This window comes from Cryptotermes secundus, unplaced genomic scaffold (assembly GCF_002891405.2).
Source record: "Cryptotermes secundus unplaced genomic scaffold, Csec_1.0 scaffold486, whole genome shotgun sequence".
NCBI lineage: Eukaryota > Metazoa > Arthropoda > Insecta > Blattodea > Kalotermitidae > Cryptotermes > Cryptotermes secundus.
The window spans coordinates 200,947-223,973 of record NW_019735562.1 but is presented as its reverse complement, the minus strand read 5'-3'; the positions used below and the strand labels follow the sequence as shown (position 1 = coordinate 223,973).

Sequence of the window (23,027 nt, the reverse complement as noted above, 5' to 3'; positions counted from 1 at the left end):
ATCCATTCTATACCACCCCATCCTGTTTCTCTAATGCTTATTATAATATTATTTCCCACCTACACGTAGATCGTCCTGGTAATCTTTCTCCTTCTGGCTTCCAACTAAAGTCCAGTACATATTCCTCTTTTAGCATATATGTGCTACATGTCCTACAAATCTCATCCTCCTTGACTTGATCATTCTAATTATACTTGGAGAAGAGTACAAGTTATGAACTTCCTCATTATGCAGTTTTCTTCAACCTCCTGTCACTCCATCTCTCTCCGGTCCAGATATTTCTCTCAGCACCAGACGATTTAGCTAAATAGTTAATGTAAATATAGAGAAGTAAATAAAAAGCCAACAGCTAGTCTGTTTCTGGAAACGCGTCATCCTACGCCTGTTCAGTACAAACACATTGAGGCGGGAAGTCAAAGGGAGAATGTAAGCGACCGGCCTGAATCCTTTGCCTCTCGGATGTGTATCGGTTCTGTTCCTGTTCAGCGAAGTCTGCAACATTGAGGTTGAGCCCATTCATGAAGAGAGGGTCTATACATCATACATGTATGAGAATTATGGAACCGCTAACATCACAACAGATGTTTGGTACGAGGCAGTCAATCAGTATGTACTTAGTCGGCTATACTCGTTTCTGCGCGTGATAAATCTAAACACTAAGAGGCGATATGTGAATGAATGTATCGTGACTAATGTAGAGAGAATGAGATTGGAATTGTGAGGAATGAGATGTGGCTATATTTCTTTTAGTTTTGCATCTACAAAGTTTCGTAATAGTCGCTGCCCTGAAATACACTTCGAAATTGTACCACGTTTCGTTTCATGAAACATTTTCCGTTGAATGATTGGAAAGAAAACTCAAAAGGGGGAAAAATTGTTTAGACTATAAATAAATCTCTATTTGCTTTAATAAAAAGAGACTTGCTTAATTTTTAGTTAATTTCTGCTATAACAATTTAGGGATTGTTACCTTCCATGGAGTTTGTTGCTGTATGAAATCTGAGTTTAAGTATAAGCTTTCGGAGTTTTGAAGAAATATGTTTCACTCTTAGTCACGTTGAAGACCAATGTGAAAGAAACAAGAACTCTTCTGTAGAAACGAACAGATAAACAATTAATAAATAAACAACAAATAATAATCTTACAGTTTTTATGTACTCAGTCCTTATGAAGGTGGAAGAAAGAAATACTCAGAATTAGTAGCTCTCGGTCTTCTTCCATCATTCCGTATTCTAAAGAACACTAAATAACACAACTTTTCGGGAACTGGGTCTATTTCCGTCCTCAGGTGAGGGGGAGACACCTACTAAGTTGGGTCCGTTAGAAAGAGCTAACATCAGTCACTAGATCCAATAGAGTAGGTGTCTTCCCCTCACCTCAGGATGTAAATAGACCCAGTTTCCGAAACGTTGTGTTCTTTAGAATACTGAGTGATGGACAAAGTCCGAAATTCCAGTAATTCCTAGTTTTATACACCGTCGTTAGAACCCTTTACAATTTACTTAAGAAAAATAGTTTCGGAAGAAAGTAAAAACTAAATGTTGCACCGAAATGAAGATTCATGTTGTGTTTTTCACCCAGAAGATAGAGCTATTGTGCTCGTCCTAAACATCTGTACCCATCTACTGAACTGTAATATAGTGCCACAATCCAGAATTCCACAGTATGAACGACGAAGGAGCGTGTACATGAATTCTCAATAGCATGTAGTAAAAGAACAGTCGATTCCCGTGTCCAGACGCCGTTTGATATCAGCGTACAGTATATAATTCAGCCCGAATATGAAATGCACTTTCTAGGCAGGACTCATTAAGATCGTCAATAAATCTTTGTCTCCCCGAGGGGGCCATATTTTTTTCTGGATTTATATGTCACAGTTTATCTCATTTATCTAGGCTATAACTTGATTTATACAGAGTGATTATTTTTAAATGGGGCATTAAAACCCGGACTCAAAGCAAGTATTCCTTGGTACACTGTTTTGTGGTTTGTTTCACCGCAAGTCCGTGCGTTACCGCTGCCATTAATAACTGAAACTTTTTATATCCTCCACGAAACGTTTGCGATTTTATGCGTCGAGTTTAGACGTGTTAATAAAATGTGCGAATATCGTCAGAAAATTGAAAGATAAACCCCATTTTCATATCTCTGCTTTCAAACGAAGTACTTTTTTATATCACTGTGTCTGTTAGAGGGAAGAACCATACGCCTCGGCACAGCGATATCGCAGGAAGTTCGAGTAAGGGAATCCCCTGAATGTCGCCTTCATCACGTGCAATAGCAAATGTCTTTATGAGCAATGTTGTTATACCGACACAAGTATACAAAAATTGAATTGTTGTACATATGAAAATTGGTTAAGCGATACAAATATTTACATACAAAAAGTTGTCCCTGTGCTTAACTAATTAATCACTACGCCATGAATAAATGTGGGGGAATGGCTGTGTATATCCACTTTTTAATTTATCTCGACACCAGTTGGAGGTGAGTAGTCAGCTTCACGCTCCTGCCGCTTTAACCCCGGGGAAAGAACCCACTGTATCCGGTGGATATGAGGCTGGATGGGCCCCATAGCCCTTCTGGACGACGTGGATTCGAACACCGACTCCTCGGATGTCCAGTTCATTGCCAGTCGCTATACCGACTGCCGTATCCCGGCTCCCACAATTATTTACATACAATTATTAAATTGACAGTAATTCGTAAAAATATATAAATTGCTGGATTTGATGCTCTCTCGTCTTTACTGTTTTGGATGTAACACTCTGTAGTATGGTGAACGTCAGCCAGACTACACGGCGCTATATCCCAGATTAGATAACGCTTCTGGATATATAAATTGTTATTAAATTTATGAAAATAAGCACCATTTCCGTGATACAGAAATATTCCTGTGCTTTGTAACTACATACGTTCTGCTTCAGGTTACTTTTATTATTTTTGAGACCGTCTTAATGGAATTATTAATATGTTTCATAGAAATTTTTGTTTAAAAAGTAAAAAAATTGGTCACTCTAAGGATAGGATTACTGAAATAAATGAAATTTTGTTAACAGTTTTGTTAATCGTGCTTTTACTAACTCCATTGAGCGTCTTGAGAAGCTGATAGTTTTTTCCCTGAAACTGAAATTTCGTTTCCTTATTCTAAGAAGGCACAAAATTGTTGCACCCAGAGCCAGTGAAATCTGCCACTAAAATCCATTTCAATGCTCTCCTCCGATTGTCGCCTACACAGTAGGTCTCAGAAGTGCTCTCGTTCCTGCCGGGTTCCCATTAAACACAGAAATAATGCCATTTCTTAAATAATATTTAATGGATGGTTTATACGACGGATTTTTGGGTAAGAGCAACTGGAATGTGAAGCTAACCACTCACCTCCATGTTTCGAGCTGTTATAATTAGAAAATATAACATCTCAGTGCCTAAATGAAGCAACCCTACTTCCTCTTAACACAGGTAGGCCAATTTGTCCTAGAAATTATTGTTACATCGCATTCTCATGAGGATAGAGAATTCCATTGCAGTTGACCAGAGCGGGCTGTGAGTGCCAATAGAGCACCATGCTTACGCAATGATACTCCCTTCTCAGTGCGGACCTCGAGAGCTTAGCCAGGCTTCACCCCTGTGCAAGGGAGAGCACACAGGAGAAACAGAGGGAGAGAGAGAGAAAACAATGTAATCGGATTGAGTCCAGTGGTCTTCTGTACCCAAGAGGGGACTCACCCGCCACGGAGTCTGACCCTGGATTACAGGTCATCTCACCCGCTCTCTCTCTCTCTCTCTCTCTCTCTCTCCCAGCACTGTTGTATAATGAACTCCAAGGGAAAGGAAGGCTCTATAATCCAACCAGGCATAAGGGCACAGACGGCACTGAATTGGGAAGGCCACCGTTAATTAAAAAATCTCTAGGGACTGAACATGCTGCGACCGAGGATTGAACATAATTTACTATTTTTTTTTCTCGTTGTTTTTTATTCGGTACATACGCCCATAGTAACACAAATGATATGCTCTGTGTTGAAGCATGTAAACTCAAGCAAGGATTGTGGTGTTACAGCGGCCGGTGTAGGATGGGCCACGTCTCAGAAAGTCTTGCCTTATGAAGGAAAGAAGGGAAAGCCCTCGCACTGTGGACAGCTTCATTCAGTTCTCTGTTCTGATTGAACCGAAAAGAATAAATTTCAGATTTCGTGGACAGGAGGCAGCATCTTTGTAGAGACCGATTTCCCTTTGATGATACTGACAATTTTTAGAAAGGAAACTCCCATGGGACTGTGTGGAATGAAATTACGACACTTCCTTCTGCGAATCACAGACGATTGACTGTTGCGTTATTAACACGTTGTCTCAACTCTCTTCAATTTATAACGTCGAATGATATGAAAAAGTAATCTTGAATGGTAAGTACTATAAGGTTCCGTTTTTGCTAGTGCGGACTCAGGTGAAAGTGTTAGAAGCTTTTCCCCTCAACTAGAGCGGCAGTTTGCTTCATGCCTGCTGCATCTAGAAACGTGTAATATTGTACCTCAGCGTCATGTTGCATTAACATCTCGCTCGTTCACTTATTTCCTTCTATAATGCAGACACAATAAAAGGGACACACGTTACGCACAAAGAAACAGCCGTAACGCCGCAGCACGAAGCTAGCATGAGCAAAGTGCGGGCTTACGTTCTCCTCCAATACGCCATATGATAATACCATGCAGATATACTGACGTGTGAGCTTATGCAGTGCAGTGATTTCGATGAATTAACGGTTGCCTGATGATGGCCTAGTGAGGCCGAAACATGTAGCAACAAATAAATAGAATATGTGATCTTTATGACATTTTATGAATTTTAAATGTGATTGTAAATTACATTTTAAAATAAAGCGTTGTGTTTGGTTTAGAGACAGAGCGAAACATTAGTGTAAGTTACTACATAGAAGGATCAAAGATGCAACACTAGGCATGCAACTCAAGAGACTGAGTAAACTCGTAGAAAGGAGATGGTTATTAGTATGTTCCGGGATGTGGTGCCGTGCAGTCCGATAGAAGTTTACCGGCGTTTAGGACGTTGTGACGTTTCTCCATCTTCGGGGTAGAAGAGGATTCTGAGCCAACATAATACAAATAGACAGCATGGAGAAGAGAATGTTATGTAATGCTACAGAACAACGGAGGCTGGAAGTCTCAGAACTGAATTTCTTCATCTCTGAACTGTACGTCTGTACTTATGGAGTCTTTACACGATTGGATCGTCCCTGAACGAAAGGGGGAAAGCAACACGGCAATGTCTTCTTACTGCTTGTAAAGGTTTCGCAACGGCTTTATAAATATTGGATGAAATCAACTATTTGTTTGTTTTCTTGGTTTCTAGGCAAGAGAATGAAAAAGGAAACTGTGTTTTTTTTTCGTTCCCCTGTCGCGTTAAGCCTTGACATGGTTTACGCTATGTCATCCAAGTGTTGCCATGACGACACACGACACTGTCAGCAGAGATACACAAACTCGCTTCAGAATTCCTGTATCTCAGCTCACATCCACACTCTGCGTCTAGTTGGGACAACCTTGTGTTGGGAAATGGGAAAACTTGGCGTCAACTGAGGCAGAGAAAATTATATAATAAAAGAAATACAGCAGACATTTTGTAAACTCCATGGTCACACTTCGGCATATAAAAAGCCCAAAGGACTCTGGCTGCTCCGACAGAATCTTCCTGTTGTCTACATTACGCCTTTGAAAAGTTCCATATTTATGAATATTTCAGTAGGTTAAAGAGTAAAGTTGTACACACAGGAGACGTGAGAATCACGGGGATTGAGAAATGAAAGGAACTCATCACGACCTTCGGTCCCGAACTCAGGACTGCATCACAAATCACCTAACTCAATGTCACAGCGTCGACATTCACTCACCTATTCAAAAAATTCCCTCGCCTTTTATGAAACCAGAAGATTCACTACTGAGCCAAAAAAAAAATATTGGACCATATGCAGAGTCAACTAAACCCAAGTAACTCGTGCGGCCTCATACATTACTCCCTTAAGATACATTTTAATATTGCCTTCTCATCTCCGCTTCGACCCCTTGATATGAGATTTTAGGACTAATATTTTATATTCACTTCTCTTGCCTGCTATGCATGATGTCTGTTCCGTCTCATCTGCCTTGATTTAAGCACCGCCCTCTCAACGAAATAGCATGGAGCAGATACTGCTATTCAGCAGCACATGGCCGCTCAGCTGCTTGCGAACATTTCCACCTTTCATAGAAGCTGCAGGCTACGAATCTGTAACTTTCCTGTACTGTCGACTTAATGATTGTTCCTTCCTTCTCTTAGTCTTCATCCCTGAAGTTGGAGGCGACTTGGTCTTCCACCTTGGCTGACTTTCGCCGGGCTGCAAGGCTTTATATCCCAGAAGACTGAACTAATCTTCAGCCCTTCCGTTGCAGTCTTATTATGTTTTCGCGGACTGAATTTTCTCTCTTTGATCTAGACCGTGTTATTTGTCTCATATCTTAAGTCAAATTGGGGTTACTTTGCTGACATTGTCTTCTGCTGTGCTGTATCTAGGCGGGAAATCAGGCAGAAATGCAGAGCTCTGTAATAACACGGATTTTAGTAAAATGGAAAAACACGAAATATATATTTTCGGTTGATAACAATGACAGATGAATAATTTAAAATTAATATTTGAATTTTATACCGTGACATAATATAAACACATGCATAAGTGAGAGTGGTTAAAAAACCTAGAATTTATAATCATTGAAACCCATAACATGTGTCACAAAATATCAAATGTTTTCAGTGCTTGTTTCTAATATCTACATATGATAAAGTGCTTTTACACTAATATACTGCAAGCCGTCTGTAATACTATAACAAATTATTTTTATTTTTTTTTTTATTGCTAGTGGGGTGGGACTAAGTCCCTTGTACTGCGGCCACATCTGGCCTATTGTACCAGTCCCAGATGATAGGTGAGGGTGATTGTGGAGCAATTGGTGGAATGAAGATTGGCAGGGGAAACCGAAGTACTCGGAGAAAACCTGCTCCAGCGCCACTTTGTCCACCACAAATCCCACTTGACCAGACCCGGTATCGAACCCGGACCGCCGCGGTGGGAAGCCAGCGACTAACCGCTTGAGCTATGGCGCGGCCCTTATAACAAATTACGTGTTCTATTCCCTCCTACTATAACGCAGTCGTACATCTCAATCTTCTGCTATGGGAACCACATCCTGCAGGAGCTTCCAAACACTCAGGCTGATATATTTTGACAGATAATTGCGGATTATCTTGTAAACCTGACCATTCAACGTCACCCATTTTTGACACATGTTCTAAGAGGCACAGAAATCCAAGTTATACGTCCTAGACAATCCGCAAAATATTCAAAAGTAATTCCCATATTCAAACCCTACTTTCGGACCACATTGAAACCTGTTTCTTTGTGTCAATTTTAATTTTATCTCCCGCCTACATCTATGTCACGGAAATGATGTCTTCATTTTTCGGTTCTAGCTAAGGATATCATAAATCAAAGTGGAACGCGGCTATGATAAATGATATGAGATAATCAAATGCTTAGAATTTTTCAGAGGCGTATTAATCTTCCATTTCTTCCATTAAATTCTCATCAAGCACTTTACAAATTCTCCTGACTACAATTCTGAGTCCCTCGTAACATATCGCTATACTGGTTCTTTGGTGTGCTTGTAAAATATCCTAGTATTTTTCTCCATGCGCAATACTAGTTCCTTTTCCTACAAATTGATTCTGTATCTCAACCATGACCTTATGTGTAATGACCAACTGCATTAACGATTATTGGTTTCCGTGACTCGCCAAGCTGTCGTTACTGAAGCCTTCCGCTCTAATGTCACGTGACCGTAACAACATTGAGATGCTGAGTAGCCTGCAATACAGCGTTGAGTGTAACATAAACAGGGTTAATTGAAACTTGTATTTACAAAGGATGGCCTAAAAATGATATCTCAGGATCTGTAGCTCAGAACGCTGTTACTTTCCACGCTTATGTCCACTCCTTTATTTCTCTTGTACATAATATATAATGTAAGTTTTCAGAGCATTTGTTTCTACCAAAATTCGACACAATTGTCCACTTGGCTGAAACTCAGACTTCCAACGGTGAGGACAATAATTCCACAAGCCGACAATCCTTAACTGCATGCAACGGAAACGTCCCAATATATCACTTCTCAGTTACTAATTTTGGGGAGACGCGGTAGCGTAGTTGGTTGAGGCACTAGGCTTCAAGCCGGAAGATATCGGGTTCGATTCGTGATGACATTATTGAATTTTTTAATACATCTAATTTTTCCAGCCGCACTATGGCCCTGGGGTAGACTCAGCCTGTAACAGAAATGAGTACAAAGAATCTTCCCGGGGGGTAAAGGCTACCGGAGCGTAAGGCTGACAACCTCACCTCCATCTGTGAACCGATAGAAGTGTTTCCTGAATTCCCCCCCCCCCAAAAAAAAATTAGTATTTCAAAATATATAAATATTGTAACAGCTTTTTTTTTCTCTGTTCTGTGAGTTTTCCTAGTTAGTGTTCCCAGCTTCAGTGGATCATGACGAAATTCTGCAGATATTCTAGCGTTAGGGAATGTTCCGAAAGTAAATACTTCAAGCTACCTGTGGAATTGTAAATAGGAGACCACCCTCGTACGTTAAAGAATGCTACCCCGACTGCCAAACGAACCCTTCAGGTTTTAGTTAGTTTTCTTCAATTCCTTGAGGTTGGGGTGAGGCTGAGTCCGCTTGGTGCGTATGCCACTAACTGGCCTATTCTAGCAGCCCCGGTTAATACATGATTAATGTTGAATAATCGGTGGAATGAGAATTGGCAAGGGAAACCGAAGTACTCGGAGAAAAATTACCGCAGTGCTATTTTGTCCACCACAAATCCCACATGACCCGACCTGGGCTCGAAAACGAGCCGCCGCATTGGGAAGCCAACGACTAATCACCTGAGCTAGCCATTCAGGTTACAACGAAAACAAAGTGTTGAGAAAATTTTGTTGAAAATAGATCACTCATGTATCGGTATAAACCGTAATTTGTAATTTTTACTAGCTCCCTTTATAGAGGAAATCGCACTAAAGACCATTGTGTTCTCTGAAGTAAAAACGAGTTTTAAAAATGAAGATTCTAATTAGCTGCAAGTGTCAGGTTTCGAGACGTTTAGAGTAGGGAGTTTTACCTTCGTATATACAAAGAATTGCCGGTCACGATAGCCGAGCGGTCTAAGGCATGTACTGTCTTAGTTCGCTTGGAAACCGGGATCATGGGTTCGAATCCCACTCAGGGCATGGATGTTTAGTTTGTGTGTGTGCGTTTTTCTGTGTTTGTCTACAGGTAGAGGCCTTACGACGAGCTGATCACCCGCCCAAGAAGCCCTACCGAATGTGTTTGATCTAGAAAAACCGAAGTGAACGGAGAAGTTCATGGAGGTAGGCCTAGGCCCACTGGGGCTGTAGTGCCAAGGGGAAAAAAATACATATATACAAAGAATTAGATTATCAGTGCTTCGTACGTTTCTTGGGGAGGAGCCAGAAAATGTGAGTGCAGATGGACAGGCAATTGCAGAGAAACAAGTTGAATCGCTCATACAGAATGGATAATTTTCAGTCCAGTGTGACATACAAGTTTACAACACTTCAGTTTTTTCACCTTACATGTTTCAGTTCAAAAGAATCATCCCCAGAGGCGCACAAATCAAATGAATCGTTCATTTTTCATGGAAAAGGCTGAAAAATGAATAATCCTTCATCTTTTCTTCAATTCTTATGAACTGAAGCTTCTTATCCACCCTTTCCACTACTCACTCTATCTTAAATTGGAAGACAAATAGTGTTACAATAAATAATAAAACAGAAATTTTACCAGTCGAAAAGTTTCCGATTTTATCAGACAAAAGGATGATGTTTGAACTTCATTTCTTTTCCACTCTCACCAAAATTCCACTTCTGTCATCGCTCATGTTTCATTTCCTTGTCTTCATTCATCTGAGTGCAAAGGATGTGGACTTGATCGTCTCTTTAATTTGGAACTCCATCCTGTCCCTCCAGCCTTCGTTTGCCCTTTCTAATGTGCCTCCTTTGTGTGTGTGTGTGTGTGTGTGTCTCCTAATTCTCTCTCCCTCACTGACTTCTTTTCTACATTAGACTTAATTCCCTTTTCTTTTTTCTCTTCCATTCTAGTTTCATTACTCCCCTTTCCATCCATTTAGCCCATTACTTCCTTCACTTTCATCTTCTCATTTTGGTAATCGCGAGTTAGTCTGCAAGAGAACTGTCAGTCCGAATTTCTTCTCACTTCCAGACGTGTTTCTTTCAGTCCAGTCAACTTTCTTACGGTATTCTGTTATATAATTCGAATTTAAAAAAAAACATTCTCTTTGTACCGATCTCGATATCTCTTTGATTTTATATAAAATCTCCACGTTTTATATCTCCCACTTTGAATGTTATTCAACAGCCATCGGAAATAAAGCACCAGAAACAATCCAATTACCCCGCTGCTCAAGTTTAATAGACGTTCTTAGTGTCAACACTCGGTGTTGTTGCCATACCATAGCATCTTCGTGGTGGAATCCTAGTGTATGTTCCTAGATATCCGCAGAATATAAAAATATTGTTAGTAATATGTAAATACATTTTGTTATATAGCTCACAAATTATGATTATGGCGACGTACTTTGCCTCATTCTCATGTTCGTCTCCCACATATCCCGATAATCCTCTCAGAACTGTGATATTGCATACGCTCAATTTATTAAAACTGCAGTCTTCTGATATGTATAACGCCATGTAGGAAACCATCTACGAGACTAGAAGACATCAGTAGTAATATTTATTTTGGTGAGAATATGAAATGTTGACATTTATTCCTTATATTTTTTGTCAGAATATTGTCAGAATACAATAAAGTTAAAAGACGTGGCAAATGGTTCAAGTTACGATGGTACTTACGAACCCTGATGTATTGCTATTAACAGTGTGTTATGCATTTTCAGATCACATGTCATCGCTCTGCAAGAACCACTTCCTGGCGCTGCTGTACCGGAAGATAGACGGAGCTGTGCTGCAGTCTCAGAACGAGAGGAACCTCGATTGCGTCATCACCTTCCAGACCCATTCCATTCTGCAGCGCTTCATGCTGCGGTTCGATCTCCTGCAGCTGGACTGCAATGACCATCTTTTCATATACGACGGTGCCCATGCCGTCGGAAGCTACAAGGTACTGCTCTCTGCTTCCCTATATAACGAACTCACTCCTTGGAGCAGGATCTCAATTGAGGAGCTCAGCTAGTCAAGATATAGCCTTAATTACTCTGTCCACAATATCCTGCCACTACCTTTCCTAAGCCAGGTTAATTCGATCCATACAATTCCATATTATTTCTTTCACATCAATTTTAAAATTATCCTCCTATCCATGTCTAGGTCCATCGTCCTGTTTTTATCTAAATCGCCGTCCTGTCTATGTTTCAAAACACAACGTTTCGGAGACGATTCTGCCTCTGTCTTCAAGTGAAACCTACTCTGAGTATACTGAGAATACAGGAAGCCCGCACTAGTGACACATACACAAGAGTAATACGTCACACAAAAACTATGATAGCAGCAAAAGCGTGCAACGACAGCATTCCAGTCATGAGATAGAACAAAACATTAACTGCATGAAAGCACTGTGGACAAGTGAACAGTGCAGTGGTCTCCCCCAAAACAAAAAAAAAAGTCACTTGATGATGGCCCATATGCGGACGAAATATATCGTAAATTAGAAAAATATATACACGTAGAACTAGAGACGTTTTAGAAATTACGATAATCCCTTGTAATATACAAAATATACCTTTAGTGTCCTATTGACATTTTCATGAGTTTAACATCACAAAGTATTAAAACACATTTTTAGTGAGTGACATATTCTTGATGTCTTTTATATTGTTGCGTTATTGGCGGGTACTTTGATACTAAGGATAATGCCTCGATGCAACGGGATGCTGAAATATTATAAAATATAAAACCTACTGAGTTGGGCCAAATAGAAGGAGCTGGTCCCTATCTCTGAAAATAAGAAATATAAACAAGACGGTGTCTCAGATAAAGACAGGACGATGGATAATGTTCAGAAACATTATATTTGTAAAAATGTATCATGAGCACAAATTTTAGATCGTAATTGAAAGCTGTTATTGATTGTAAGGCAGTACAGACTAAAGCCGTCGAAATGTGGCAGCTGGCAGAAATAGTTCTGTAATAGTTTCCCAGGTGATTTCGTGAGAGGTGAACTAACAGCAGTTCGACCCTGTTTTGTTTAGACTCAATAGCAGTGTGTCACTACATCAAAGAGAGGCGCCGGGTGAGCGTCATATGCCGGAGCATCACACTTCCCCTCCCATCTGTGGAGACAACAACACCCGTTAATTGTCTGCCACGTGCCCCAAGCCTGTCTCGTACACTACCAGCTCAACACTTCGGTTCTGTTTCTGCAGATCTTCCGGGCGCATGTTGCTCTCAGGAGCAGAATTCGCTATAGCCGTTACTCTGACTCCGAAATGTCCGTCATTTTACGGAACCGCAGTGTCCACTGCCTTCATTTCAGCATTAACTTCTCACTTATACTACGTCTCCCAAGGGATCTCCCTTCATGGCTTCCGACTGAAGCTCCTTAAACAGTCCTCATCTTTTTTGTACATGAAGTACACGTATGTGTCATGTCCTTCGCCTTCCTTGAACTGATCCTGTAATATATTATTCTGAAGCGTGTAAATATTTTACTGCCTCCTTGAACCCCGATAATGAATTTTTTGGGTCCCATGCAGAGAAATGATTTGATAAGGTGAGCAACTACTAGCTTCTGAAGAGGAACTCTACTACACCGATTCGTTATTTAGCTAGTTAATTAGCTGATTTGAGGCTGGTTAGTTTTGCCTTTCCCATGTTTTTCCCCAGAAACTCTGTTTACAAGTTATGAATTCTGCAACGCTATTAATGTTCAGTGCTTACGTTTCCGACTGCTGTACATTTCTTGGAGATAAAGGAGGACAAATATATTTGTTCTGTATTTTTGACTTCGTCATCAAAAATTGTCATACATTCTTGGATTTATTAAGTGAACAAACTCAAGGACCTTGCAAATCAATCATAATCACGGCTGGCAAATGTAGAATTCTCTAAACTGCTCCATCACTTAGTGTGAGGACCTCCATTGCCGCTGAATCCTATCCTGTCTCCAGTCCATTGACTGCAGTCTTCATAACACTGACCATTTAGACTCCGAAGTTGACGCCTGCAAAGTGTGCGCGTCGGCCCAGCAACAGCCGCCATATTTGCGTAAGAGAGTAGACATCGTCAAGTAACTGAAGCCCACGTACCCCGAAATATTCGGTGAAGGCGTTAGCATCATTTATAGAAATCAAGGTTGATGAGTTATGCGTGACATTTAGCACACATTTGCATGGAAAATTTGATTACGAATATCCTAAGGTTTACATGGAAGGATTATACTGAAGATATCCTAAAGACTTTGGGATACGATTACGAGCTCTACTCGGTTGGTTCAAGAGAGGATCCAATGGCGCAATGTTTTGGACACAGTAACAGACGTAAGGGTTCCGTATATATCATGATTTCTCGATAGATTGATTATCGACTTCTGAAGGACTCTTCTCGTTAGAATATGTGGTAAGATATTCATACAACAGATGGCACTAGAGGGCATTTGATATCTGATTAAAATTAGAAATAGAATTCGTAGCTATTTTTCTCATCCTCGAAACGATATACCAATTTACAGCTGAAAGAATTGTCGATAAAACTGGCCGATAAAAAGGCAGAATCCATTTTGAAGCTCTTGCAAGACAGAATTGTAAAAATTCTCCTATGAGCATTGTTGTGCACGTTTCTCTGTATATCCGTCAGCAACTCCAGACGCGCTGAAGGGATTTTCACTCAATCTTGTGCTGGCGAGTGCTGCTAAAATTTGTCGATCAAACCCAGGTTTTCGTTGAAATGAAGCAGTGATGGTCTTGTTGTGTGTCTTTTAAGATCATTTCGGAAATGCCTAAAGCGCGTTTCTCTATATATACTATTTATTGAAGCAAAAACTGTTTTGAACAAGACTTGTTGAGAGAAGGGAATTAGACACTAATGCCCAAGGCAAATGTTGCACATGTCCTACCGCTTAGGAGATGATTAAGCAAGGAACAGCCAGGACCGTTAGGTACCCGTACATTTTATAACCTGAAGATTGCAGTCTTCTGGGATCTGACTCCCTGTAGATCTATTGTAAACCGACGTTTTAGAGGAAAATATCGCCTCCATATTCAGGGTAGAAACATCCGCGAGCGAGGAACCAGCGTGAGCAGGTGTCTGCAGCCACTTTCTCACGCTGGTTCCTCGCTCGCGGATTTTTCCACCCTGAAGATGGAGGCGACATTTTCCTCTGAAACGTCGGTTTACACTAGATCTACACGGCGTCATGTCCCAGAAGACGGCATTATTCATAGTCACCTCCGCGAAAACCTCAAATTGTACATTTCATAACGTGTTTTTTTTTTCGTGTGGAACACTTAGACCGCCATCGCCCTTCGCCTTGGACAGCGGTGAATAGCGTGTCATACGGAGCCTGGCAATTTGCTGAACACAACATACGTCAGCTGCGAACTTCACAGTAAATTCCAAATTATTTTGAATATATCGGCCCTGATGAACACATTTACGTTCGTAGGATTTGAGATCCTCGTAGCGGTGGTTATGAAGAGTTCTTGCCTCTGGAATTTAACGTCATAATATCCGTTGAAACGCAATCGACGTTTCGGGGGAACATGTCGGTTGAATTCTAGCGGACAGCTCGGCGTTATATCCCAGAAGCCAGAACTCTTCGAATTACGGTGGCCTGTAAGTGTGGGCCAGAACCCTTTTGTGTTTACTAGACATCCCCTATGTGAATATCTCTTAAAGTATTGGGAATTAAAAGTGGTAACATTGCCTCAGTCTGCCAGCGGATAAAACTTAAGAAGGATGCGTTAGGTAATACAAAAAAATTATTTAAGAAGACTGCGGTATAGCGAAGAATTTATATTTGTTGAAAATATATAATGGTGGCACAAGGCAGCGTAGTTAGTTGAGGCACTATGCTACAAACCGGAAGGTTGCGGGTTCGAGTCCCGATGCGGTTAATGAATTTTTCAATTGACGTAATCCTTCCAGCCACACTATGGCACTGAGGTCGACTTAGCCTCTAAAAGAAATGAGTACCGGGTATCTGTTACCGGCCTGTTACAGGGATAGCTTTACCTTTTAGCTTACAGATATAACATATTTAAACATAAATGTCCCGTAGTAGGGCAGAACGGTCGTACTTTTACGGTCTAGGCGTTGAATGCATGTAATTTAATAACAATCAAGAAATCGCAGACTGGATTGTTTTTTCCACTGGTCTAAACCATACAATACACTACCTCAGAACCGCTCAATACACTGGCTCAAAAGGACTTACGTCGCCTTGTAGAGAGGCCACCACATCTCTCCTAGCTGAGAGATACCATTCAGGCCGGACTCAGTTTGAACTCTGAGTTTCTCTGTGTACACATGCCTCCACTTTGCTTAGTGCGGGGGTGGAGTCCAGCTGGGTGCACTGGGCACGGCGGCTACTGATTGGCCTATTGTACCTGACCCAGATGATTATGATGATAGAGAATTTTGTGGAATGAAGATTGGCAGGGGAAACCCAAGTACTCGGAGAAAACCCGCCCCAGCGCCACTTTGTCCACCACAAATCCCACTTGACCAGACCTGGGATCGAACCCGGGCCCCCGCGGTGGCATGCCTCCACTTAGTTGCAATTCTGGGAAGTGTATCAGAAATGATGGTTCACGCATAAGAACAGAAGTTTAAGGGTTAGAATAGGAAGATTGTTTTGTGTGGGCAGAGGAAATAAGGGGTAGGAGCTGAACGAAGGGAGAACCAGAGAGTTTGAGGAATGAGGATGAGTAACTTTCCAAAACTTGCCATTGACAAGAAACAAAGATTGATTGCGCAAAAGACGAGTTAAAACTCGCTAGTAGGATTTTTATTATATTGTTCTCCCCCTTTTCCACTTTGCCCCGCCCTCTCACGCACCCCCCCCCCCTTTCGCATGAGGCGTGTCGAACAGGAAGAGAGTGAGGGGCAGTTTGCGAAATTCCAAACTTGGGAATTGCAAGATTGTACACGTCACATTGAGACACGTGCATAAAACTGTTCCCGGGGGAATTGTGCTTATTCGTTCAGTCGGGAATTTGCGCCACACAAAGCAACGGCCAGTATGGCCGTGACTTGTGTGCGTTGCCTTGCAACAAGCGAACCCGCAATGCAAATGTTAAGCAGATAGGACTCGTACACTTGCGCGTCTAAAAGAGTCTCTTACCTAAATCCAGCGGTTCGCTATTTGTTGCCGTAAAACCGGAAGTTAAAGAAAACTTTCTGCCGCTACGTTGTTCTTCACAAAGCCACAGGACCTACATCATATATAGAAGAGCCGAGATAGCGCAGTCGGTATAGCGAGTGTCTGCGGGCTGGTTGATTAACGGGTTGGAGTTCGAGTCCTAGTGGGGGCAAGAATTTTCACTTTTAAATATCGTCCAGACCGGAGCTGGGCCCCACCCAGCCTCCTATCCAATGAGTACCGAGGGTAAAGCGGCCGGGGCGTAAACCTGATCACTCACTTCCAACTATTGTTGAGATCCAGAAAACCTGGGTCTATACATCCATTCTCTCATGCGTCTTCATTATGTGGCGCTTAATTAGTTAGGCACAGGGACAAAGTTACGTTATATTTTTATGTCACATATCGCATCAAAACTTTAAATTTGGCGTCGCTTATGTTCCTCCCACTTCAGAAGTCCGCCCTCCTCCAGTTAGTCATTACTGAGGAAATTGAAACGTAGGAAGTTGGGCTGGCCGGCAGTGGAATAACAGTCGAAAGCAAAAGGATATACCCGTAGACTTTCGGACTCCCACGCAGACACCACGGCAATCTCGTGAACCTATTTTTTCACCTGCCCCAGCGCTACTTTGTCCACCACAAATCCCACTTGACCAGATCCGGGATCGAACCCGGGCCGCCGCGGTGGGAAGCCAGCTACTAACCGCTTGAGCTATGCCGCGGCCTTTCTGAATGTAAGTTCGAATAGCTTATTTCTTGCAATAGTCTAGAGGGGAAATTCCTTAATTTCGATCCAGAATATTATCCAATGGCGGTCATCTTTTTAAGCACAATATTTGTATTCGAGTTCTTAATCAGATGAGTATTATTTTGTCATATGCCAAATGTTTGTGCTACAAGTTGTGATTGAGGAAGTCTGTGAAATTGGATTTCAACTTCAAATACAATGAGAGTTTTACTAGACCGTCAAAGATAGAGTTTTCCCTGTTCTTAACTGATTTAACATTACGCTATGAAGACGTAGGGGGGAGTGGATGTATATATCCACTTATTCTTGATCACATAATTATTTGGAGGTGATTTGTCGGCTCCACAACGCAAGCTATTTACCCCGGGGGAAAAAGCTCCCGGTACACATAGGATAGAAGGGTGGGTGGACCCCAGAACACGTCTGGACAACGTAGAGAGGAGAAAACTTTTGTCCTTACCAGGACTCTAACTCCGACCCCTCGGACGTCCACTCCGTAGCCAGTCGCTATATCGAGTACCCTGATAGAAACAATAATTATGTTCGCAAAATTGTTAATGTAGATTTTTTTCCTTGGCACTACAGCCCCAGTGGGCCTAGGCCTACCTCCATGAACTTCTCCGTTCATTTCGGTTTTTCTAGATCTTCCACATTCGATAGGACTCCTTGGGCGGGTGATCAGCTCGTCGCAAGGCCTCTACCTGTAGACAAACACAGAAAAACGCACACAAACATCCATGCCCTGAGTGGGATTCGAACCCACGATCCCGGCTTCCGAGCGAGCTAAGACAGTACATGCCTTAGACCTCTCGGCTACCGTGACCGGCTGTTAATATAGATTTACCTATGTAAAAATTAATCCTAATTATTTTTGTAGTTTCGGAACTCGAACTTGTGACCATAACAGCGAAATGGCTACGTTTCATGAATTAACTTCTGTTTTGTGTCGAGAACGCATAAGACGAAAACCGCTCAAACCAGGATTCAAACTGTTCAGTGAAACCGAAGCCGGGGTTTCCAGTTGCCATGCAGGGCGTGAGGCAAATGAATGATGGAGTAAGCAAATAAGCGAGCTCTGCTCCGACATTAGAATTCGAAATGAAGTGAGGAGCTAAGTGAGGTAGGGTGGGGGGCGGGGTAGGCATATTAGAGTCATCAATAACATTGTATGCAGTTGACAGACTCGGCTGCCTTCTCATTAGCAAACTTGTGCCTCATAGTGCAGTGTCTCTGGCTGTGAGAGGGGCTGTAGTAGTACTGCACGTATACTGGGTCGCCTCTCAGAAATGGGAACTGCTCTCCGTTTCAAGTCATGTAAAAGAGATCGCAAATTCGTTAAATTCCATGGAATACTGGAGAGCCGGGATAGCTCGGTAAGTATAGCGGCTAGGATACCGGCTGAACGACCGGTGAATCAGATTTCGCTTTCCAGCAGCCCGGTTTCAAGTTTTACACCAGAGACTGACCAATTTGACTGAGAATTTCGTGGTTTCCTTCAGTCGTTTCAGGAAAAGCCACGGTCACTTTCATCGACTTTTTTCCCCTGTTCACCTTTAACGAACCAACGTTCTGTTCGATGCTGCGTGGTCTGAGCTACTGACAGCGTCGTTAAATAAATATCAGTAAACGCAAACAGATAGGGATAGGGATTTCTCCTTCCTCCACATTGTCCGGAGCCTCTCTGCGGCCCACCGGCGATCCTGTCCACGGGGAACGGAGGCCCTCTTCCCAAAGATAAGACGGTCGGAGTGGGAATCTAACCACTTACCGCCATCTAGTGCCAAGATTAAGAATGCATGGAGCTATGGGATGTCGCTGTATGAAGTGACAACCACTTTTTTATTGTTCCGTAAATATTTATTATAGTTCCACAGTACATGGACGCACTTCGGTTTGAAGAACTGAAGACTAATAGCACAGTACTAGCAATATTACTGCTTGCAACACCCACACCACTTTCTCCTCTTAAAAGTCAAAGTCAAAGTCACATTGCGACTGACGGTCAGTCAGTCAGTAAGTCTCGGTGTCGAGCACCCTCCTGGGGCTCATGACCAGATATTTATTACTGTGTGACAGTTACTGTCTTGTTTTTGCGGGGCGCCCTCTCTGATGAGAAGATGGGTCTGTGTTTTGTATATGCTACTGGTCCTTGCCAGCACAATCTTTTTCGAGCCCGAGTCCCTTGGGATTCGTGATCATATTTTACTGTCTCAGATTTGAGACTTCCCCGCCTCCACACGGGAATTCTCTTGAAACCACTATATCTTCCTCTTATATAACATGGTGTCGGACCGCATCGAAAACACGTCGCTGTCCGTATTGTTGTAGGCTTTGCCTAGCAACGGCTGTTCAGTCGCCGTTTCTAAGCAATGTTACTTGCGTTTTCACTGTAACGTTTTCTTTAATATGGGCAGTTCCCACAGAACTATACCCACACTTCCCCATGTATTTGCATGGCATGATGCTTAATTAGACACATGGTCAACTTTACCTTACACCATCGAGTAGAGTCCTCGAGAACCTAGCAGTCTTTCTCGTACTCGTTATTATTCCACGTATATTATGGGTCCCGCAGACTCACAAGAACCCACCGCTGCTGGACTCTATTCCTGGCCAGATTAATGCAAATATAAATGTTTATATCCACGTTAATATTATCCGTCTGTCTAATCCCGGCTCTCCCAAGAGACCTCTTTCCTTGCGTTAATGTAAATACGTCACTGTGCTTAATTAAGTACCGCGTCATGAATTCGGACTCAGAAGTAGAGGTGCGGTCCCTAGCAGGTTGGCTTCATCTCCAGCTTGTAGCTCGTAGCGCAGGGAAACTGCCGCTCATCCCAGTGGGTAGGAGGTTGGACGCACCACTCACCACTCAACAGTCTCTTTACCCGCCAATGACAAACTGAATATGGGGCTGGCCAGATCTTAGGGTGTAGTTACAAAGAGATCAGGCCCTGGAGAGTGCCGTCCTGTATAACTTGTGTGAACCGACGTTTCGGGGGAATGTATCGCTTCCATTTTCAGTCTGCATCCACCTGTTCACGTCTGTTCCTCGCTCGCGGATCTTTCTACCCAGAAGATAGAGGCGATACGTCCCACCGAAACGTCGGTTCACACAACATCTACACGGCTCCACATCCCAGAAGACGACGTTCTTCATACTCACCTCTGTGAAAGCTTAAAATCTTAAACAGATCAGTCCCTGCCAATGTAGCACGTACCGACTCTCTTAACTTAATATGTTGTATGCATTTATGACCTCTCCATGCTTACTACGCGCCCCACCTTCATCATCCGTCTTGGTTTGAACACCATAAGAAGCTTAGTGAAGGTTACAAATTATGAAACTCATCATTAGGGCGTACTGCTGATTCACTTTTCTTCAGCCTCGTGGTTTCTTTTTTACCTCTCTCATAGGTCGAAGTATTCTCGTCAGCATTCTGTTCCCACACGTCATTAGTATGAAGATTTAAGAGCGATAATTAAATGACATGCATGCCCCGACAAATGCATTAGTCCGTTAATTGCCTGTAGTTTCGGCAAGTGATTAATTGTGTGTGAACTTTCTGCGAAATAAGCACTTCTATTTTCAAAATTCATCCACTTTATTGTAATATTACAAGACAATATTTTGGAACTTTTGTGCCATCTATGTGCAACGTCTTTTACTGTTCTTTCTTCGTATTCCTTTCTTGGACACTACATGTTTCGGCCTAACTGGCCACTTTCAGGTGTAGGCCGAAACATGTAGTGTCCAGTAAAGGAATACGAAGAAAAAGTAGTAAACGACGTTGCACTTAGACGGCACAAAAGCTCCGAATTCAGATCTATACAGTGCAACAGGTGCTGAAATATAACATTAGAATGACAAATACACATTTTACGAGCTATTCTACAAGCGTCGGCTGGTCATGGCCGAAATAAGACGGGAACTGCAAAGAGAGAACAGAGTGAAGCTTGAAGCCGGACTTCATTGATGCCGTCTCAGTACAGTGACGTCAGCAGTATAGCGAATCCCTTTACGATCTTCAAGAACGGCTTGAGGAAGTATCCAAAATTTCCTCCGTCCTGTCCATCACGAGCTGGCCCGACGGCTTCTTTAAACGTGGAGGAATTAGTGTACTGCAAGTTTTAATTTCATGTATTATCTGTAACTCAAATAAAAAAACCTCCGTGGCCTGTAGTCCGCAAGCAAGCTATACCGACCGAGCGACCGCCGCCTGTCGGCGAAGTTAGAGCCAACTGAAGGCGCTGAAGAGGGACGTCTGAAAGTGTGGTTTGCCGTTCGAAATTTGTTGCCCTCTGTAGGGTTCCACTCGTCTTGACAAGAAGGGGAGCAGTGAAGAAAATGGGAGCGAATGTCACTGCGTAGAGCTCATTCTGGTGACAGTTTTCCGCATCTCGGTGGCCCCACACCAGAGCAAACCTGTCTGGGCAGGTGCACAGCAAACACGACAGACTGCTCGTGGGTGTAGGGCACTTGTTGCAGAACCTCGATAATGGCCGAATGGTCCTGTGAGTACGCATGGAGAACGTGCAAGGCTTTTAGGGGGCCCATGCAGGGGAGAAAACTTTGCCGAGATTGGGGTCAAATGAAGAGAAGTTCTTTATATATGATACAAAGACGATGCTAAAGTGTGTTGTCGGTGTCTTCCTTCATAAACAAAGGAGCAACCAGATGAAACTTGAACAAATAACCTTTCAGCGTAAATATCCGTGGAGTTCGGATAGGAAGAAATAAAAACAACTCCGTGACTTTAGTCCTCAAGCGAACTATACCGACCGAGAGGCCGCCGATTGCTGGCGAAGTTATTTCCAACTTTAGAGGGTGTCGCGTGGTCAGCGCAAAGAATCCCCCACGGCCGTTAATTTCGGTTTTCTAGACCGGAGCCGCTAGTTTTCCATTCAAGCAGCTGCTGAATTATCCTCACGAGGTTGAGTGGACCACGTTCCAGACCCACTACTCGGATAATCTGGTAGCGCCAAGTATCGAATCCGGGACTTCTGGATCTGTAGCCAGGAACTCTGACCGCTAGACCACAGAGGCAGTCATAGGAAGAAATAAGATACACAAAGATACTGGCAATGAGTAAGGAAATATATTTCACAGCCTTTCGCTGGCTGGATGAGTTCAAGCCGAAAGTACAATGTGCTGTGCTGGGTTAAGCAGAAAGTATATGGAGGGTATTGTGCGCCATAAATTGTACAGTGCCATCAGCTTGTGAGAAAATATTCAACGTGCACTTACTTCTTCTTCTGTATATTGTCAGAATTCCAAGTCACTGGAAATTCATTAAATCTGACAAGTAATGCCTAAATAAGGTAACTGTGTCATATCGCTTGTAAATGCATTCTATTGGGTTGGAAGATTTATATTTCTTTGCCGAAATGTGTTTATTTTATTTCTATTCATGCTTTATTCTTTTCGCGAAATTACAGTTACTCAACGCATATCGTAAGAGGTTTAGACATGATATTGTCACGTGTTGGGTATGTCACGTGACAGATAACTTCACGTGGGTCTCGGGTTTAGCGTATCTTTATTGGACACTCACACTTACACACCTTACAATTATTATCACTTGCAGTATCACTTGACTTCTGGCCCAGTACTCCAATGCGACGTCTCAACTGTCCTTGGCCGCCGCTGGATCTCAACTGTCTCTGGCGGCGGCTATCCCAAGTCTGCCTTCTTCTTGTCTTCTGTCTGTCTTCTTCTATATCGTATGGCGTCTAGGTTCCGACTGTCTTGGCAGATGCCTTCAACCCTTTTTATAACCTCGGCCGCTGCTATGCAATGAAACCTCGTTGTAGTCGTGGAGACT

At 42.5% G+C, this 23,027-nt stretch overlaps 1 protein-coding gene across 2 annotated transcripts in view; it reads left to right on the top strand.

Moving 5' to 3' along the window:
• The window catches only part of LOC111869568, a 274,045-nt gene that overhangs the window by 195,077 nt on the left and 55,941 nt on the right, over positions 1–23,027 (top strand). For both annotated transcript variants that reach the window (XR_002843690.2, XM_023861195.2), the window contains exon 2: positions 11,035–11,258. Coding sequence is in view for 1 of the 2 variants with exons in the window: in XM_023861195.2 (XP_023716963.1) it covers positions 11,035–11,258 (224 nt within the window). In the remaining variant the exon portion in view is untranslated. The remainder of the gene's footprint in view (positions 1–11,034; positions 11,259–23,027) is intronic.